Source organism: Penaeus japonicus, unplaced genomic scaffold, assembly GCF_977035675.1.
Source record: "Penaeus japonicus unplaced genomic scaffold, GWHDUDI00000001_assembly GWHDUDI00000007, whole genome shotgun sequence".
Lineage (NCBI taxonomy): Eukaryota > Metazoa > Arthropoda > Malacostraca > Decapoda > Penaeidae > Penaeus > Penaeus japonicus.
The window spans coordinates 20951060-20956059 of NW_028234409.1; the positions used below are offsets into that span (position 1 = coordinate 20951060).

At 46.0% G+C, this 5000-nt stretch overlaps 1 protein-coding gene across 5 annotated transcripts in view; it reads left to right on the top strand.

Moving 5' to 3' along the window:
* Nucleotides 1-5000, top strand: part of LOC122258224 (glycine receptor subunit alpha-3) — a 42768-nt gene that overhangs the window by 23675 nt on the left and 14093 nt on the right. For all 5 annotated transcript variants that reach the window (XM_086538556.1, XM_086538558.1, XM_086538559.1 and 2 more), the window contains exons 4-6: nucleotides 673-737; nucleotides 1644-1739; nucleotides 2348-2475. In XM_086538556.1, the coding sequence (XP_086394682.1) occupies nucleotides 673-737; nucleotides 1644-1739; nucleotides 2348-2475 (289 nt within the window). The remainder of the gene's footprint in view (nucleotides 1-672; nucleotides 738-1643; nucleotides 1740-2347; nucleotides 2476-5000) is intronic.

The window sequence follows — 5000 nt, forward strand, 5'->3', positions numbered from 1 at the left end:
GTGTGAGTGTGTGTGTGTGTGTGTGTGTGTGTGTGTGTCTGTGTGTGTACGTGAGCGTGTGCGTGTGCGTTTTTACGTTTATGTTTATCTATACGTCTTCGCAATCTTAGACCCGGACATGACCCTCATCTACGACGTATTTTTGGCCCTTCCGGAGGGAGTGTTCTTCTCTGTTCCCTCATTCCCGAGACGCAGCGAGGCGCGTCCCGTCAGTCTTATGCCAGTGTTTTTTCTTTCTTCCTTTTTTTTTTGACAAAAGCATTTATCAGGGTGATGAACTCTTGTTTTTTGTTTTTTTTTGACCACACACATGTACGGCGTGACTGTGAAGCGTGTGACAAGCCATGGGTTATTAACCTGGTGCGATTTGCTTTGCGAAGCCAACCGTATCGTCTAATCGCGACGTGAAGAACAATCGAATATAAATGAATACGGAAACCAAGGCACAGCGAACTAAAATGAAACAAGGCCACTAATGGACGGAATAAAAGGCACGACGTTTCGAGCGCGTCCGAAGAGGAGAGCTGACGGGCTCGAAACATCATGGCCTTTGATCATGTCGTGGCTGCGTTTAATTTTATAGATATGCACATGTTACAGCGTTTTTATATTCGTTTCAGCGTGCTAAGACATTTCAATAAGCATTTTAAATAAAGCTTCTTTTTTTTACAGGCCCGACTACGGTAAAGGTGCAGATGTTTATCAACTCGTTTGGTTCCCTCAATGCTGCGAACATGGTTAGTGAAATTGAAGAAAGGTATAGAGACATTGCAAACATACGCACACACATATACAAGCATATCTATTTATGTATCTATATCTATCTGTCTATTTATCTATCTACATATCTATCCGTATATGCAGTATATGTATACATATGTATATATATATTTATATATATAGATAGATAGATAGAGAGATAGATAGACAGATAGATAAATATGTGCGCGCTCGCGCGTGTGTGTGTGCGTGTGCGTGTACGCGCGCGTTCGTGTACATATATCTATACATAGCGAGTAGATGAAATCCCTTGAAATGGAGCTGCCACGGGACATAGAGAGTGGTTATCAGACTCCATGAAACATGCAGGGATAGCCGCTAGGTGACTGGAGATTAAGCTACGTAAGCAAATATTGTTTTTTTTTCTTGTTCCTTGGCATGTGTGAGTGAGTGTGTGTGTGTGTGTATATATATATATATATATATATATATATATATATATATATATATATATATATATATATATATATATATATGTATATATATATGTATATATATATACATATATATATATATATATATATATATATATATATACATATATAATATATTGTGTGTATGTGTGTGTGTGTGTGTGTGTGTGTGTGTGTGTGTGTGTGTATTTACATATATGTATATATATATACATATGTATATATATGGAAATATATGTATATATATACATATATACATATACACACGCACAAGTGTGTGTTTGTGTATTATGTATATATATATATATATATATATATATATATATATATATATATATATATATATATATATATACATGTGTATATATCAATTGTAGTGTGTGTGTGTTAATCTTGCTTATTTCTTGGTCAATGTGTAAACCTCAAACGGCGTCCACCCTTCCTCTGTAGGACTACACCATAGACGTGTTCCTGAGGCAGCGCTGGAACGACCCGCGACTGCGGCTGAAGAGCGGCCAGAAGCGCATCACGGTGTCCAACCCGCAGGTGAGCTTCAGCAGCCTCGACCTCTTTGGAGAAGCTGCAGATAATGCTTCATATTTTCCTTCTTTTTAATTCTCTGTCTTTCTAAACATGGAAACCAGAGTAGTTGTTTATTTATGATTAAACTGGAGATATTATCGATTTGTTTTCGCAACATGAAAGTTAGAGGCTTATCTATATTTTGAAGGAACGAAAAAAGTATGGACAGTGCTATCTGTGTTTACAAGATCTTCAAGTGTATATTCAAGAATAATGTTAATCTAGTGCCGTTTCTTTTCCCGTAGCTAGATAGTCCATAGGAGGATGTTACTTTCTATTTCACGAGGCTCATTGACACTAGTTGAATCAAATTTACGCACCGAGTGGGGGGTGGGGGCGGGAACGCATTGGGGAATTTCGAAATGCATGGCCTTGAAGGCACACTTCCTATTTCTCATATCAAGAATAAAAGACAGTTCTTTACTTTTACTCACAAAGTCAGACTAATTTGTTATGAGACGATTGGTAGTCGATGCGCTCACAAACAAATACAACATATAAACCCTGCACAACATAACACAAAGGCCTTTTTCACTGATGAGGGCGTACTGCCGCCTAACCATCCCCTTCAGACGCGAGCCAAAATCTGGAAGCCGGACACGTTTTTCAACAACGTGAAGGAAGCGGAGGTGCACCAGGTCTCCATGCCCAACATTCTCCTGAGGATCGGCAACACAGGAGACGTTCTCTACAGTATGAGGTAAACGATCAGCGTTTCTCCATCGCTCGTTGTACCTCGCCTCTCTATTTAAGTCTCTCTCTCTCTCTCTCTCTCTCTCTCTCTCTCTCTCTCTCTCTCTCTCTCTCTCTCTCTCTCTCTCTCTCTCTCTCTCTCTCTCTCTCTCTCCTCTTTCTCTCTCTCTCCTTCTCCTCTCTCTCTCTCTCTCTCTCTCTCTTCTCTCCTCTCGCTCCTTCTCTCTCTCCTCCTCTCTTCCTCTCTCTCCTCTCCTCTCTCTCCTCTCATCCTTTCCTTCTCTCTCTTCCTCTCTCTCCCCACTCTCTCTCTCCTCTCTCTCTCTCTCTCCCTCTCCCTCTCCTCTCTCTCTCTCTCGTCTCTCTCTCCCCTCCTTCTCTCTCTCCTCTCTTTTCTCTCCTCTCCTCTCTCTCCCCTCTCCTCTCTCCTCTCTCCTCCTCCTCTCTCCTCTCTCTCTCCTCTCCCTCTCTCTCTCTCTCTCTCCTCTCTTTTCTTCTCTCTCTCTCTCGCTCTCCTTGCTCTCTCTCTCCCTCTCCCCTCTCTCTTCCTCTCTTCCCTCTCTCTCTCTCTCTCACTCTCCTCTCTCTCTCTCTCTCTCCCCTCCCTCTCTCTCCTCTCTCTCCCCTCTCTCTCTCTCTCTCTCCTCTCTCTCTCTCTCCTCTCTCTCTCTCTCTCCTCTCCTCTCTCTCCCTCTCTCTCCTTCATCTCTCTCTCCTCTCTCCTCTCTTTCTTCTCCTTCTCTCTCTCTCCTCTTCTCTCCTCCTCCTCTTCTCCCTCTCTCTCATCTCTCCTCCTCTCTCTCCTCTCTCTCTCTCTCTCTCCCTCTCTCTCTCCTCTCCTCTCCTCTCTCTCCTCCCTCTCTCCTCTCTCTCTCTCTCCTCCCCTTTCTCCTCTCTCCTCCTCTCTCTCTCTCTCCTTCCTCTCCTCCTCTCCCTCTCTCCTCTCTCTCCCTCTCTCCTCTCCTCTTCTCTCCTCTCTCTCCTTCTCTCTCTCTCCTCTCTCTCTCCTCTTTCTCTTTCTCCTCCTCTCCTCCTTCCTCTCCCTCTCTCTCTCTCTCTCTTCTTCCTCTCTCCCTTCCTCTCTCCTCCTCTCTCTTCCTTCTTCTCTCCTCTCTCCTCTCTCTCTCTCTCCTCTCTCCCTCTCTCCCTCTCCTTCTCCTCTTTCTCCTACTGCCCTCTCTCTCCTCTCTCCCCTCTCTCTCTCTCTCTCCTCCTCTCTCTCCTCTCTCTCCTCTCTCTCCTCCTCTCTCTCTCTCCTCCTTCTCTCTCTCCTCTCCTTTCTCCTCCCTCTTCTCTCCTCCTTCCCCTTCTCTCCCTCTCTCTCTCTCTCCCCTCTCTCTCTCTCCTCTCTCTCTCTCCTCTCTCTCTCTCTCTCTCTCTCTCTCTCCTTCTCCTCTCTTCCTCCCTCTCTTCTCTCCCTTCTCTCCTCCTCCCCTCTCTCCTCTCTCTCTCTCTCCCCTCTCTCCTTCTCTCTCTCCTCCCTCCTCTCTTCTCTCTCTCTTCTCTCCTCCTTCCTCCCTCCTCTCTCTCTCTCTTCTCTCTCTCCTTCTCTCCCTTCTCTCCTCTCTCCTCTCTCTCTCCTCTTCTCTCTCTTTCTTCCTCCTACTCCTCCTTCTCTCTCCTCCCTTCTCTCTTCTCTCTCCTCTCTCTTCTCTCCTCTCTCCTCTCTTCTTTTTCTCCTCTCTCCCCTCTCTTCTCTGCTCTCTCCTATCTTCTTTTCTCTCCTCTCTCCCCTCTCTTCTCTGCTCTCTCCTATCTTCTCTCACCCCTCTCTTCTATTTCCCCTCTCCCTCTTCCCTCCCTCTCCTCCCTCTCTCTCTCTTCTCCTCTCTCTCTCTCTCCCTCTCTCTCTCTCTCCTCTCTCTCCTCCTCTCCTCTCTCTCTTCTCTCTCTCTCCCTCTCCTCTCTCTCTCTCTCCCTTTTCTCCTCTCTCTCTCTCCCTCTTTCTCTCTCTTCCTCTCATCTCTCCCTTCTTCTCTCTCATCTCTCCCTTCTTCTCTCTCCTCTCTCCCTTCTTCTCTCTCCTCTCTCCCCTTCTCTCTCCTCTCCCCCCTCTCCCCTCCCTCTCCCCTCTTCTTCTCCTCTCTCTCTCTCCTCCTCTCTCTCTCCTCCTCTCTCTTCTCTCTCTCCTCTCTTCTCTCTCCTCATCCTCCTCCTCTCTCTCTCCTCCACTCTCTCTCCTTTCTCTCTGCCTCTTCTTCTCTCTCCTCTTCTCTCTTTCTCTCCTTCTCTCCTCTCTTCCTCTCTTCTCTCCTCTCTTTCTCTCATTCCTCTCTACTTCTCCTCTCCCTCTCTCCTCTCTTCTCCCTCTCTTCCCTCTCTCCTCTTCTCTCTCTCTCTTCTCTCTCCTCCTCTCTCTCTCCTTTTCTCTCTCTCTCTCTCTCTCTCTCTCTCTCTCTCTCTCTCTCTCTCTCTCTTCTCCTCCTTCTTCTCTCTCCTCTCTCTCTTCTCTCTCTCCTTCTCTCTCCTCTTCTCTCTCTCTCTCCTTTTTCTCTCTCTCTCTCTCCTCTCTCTCTCTCTCTCCTCTCTCCT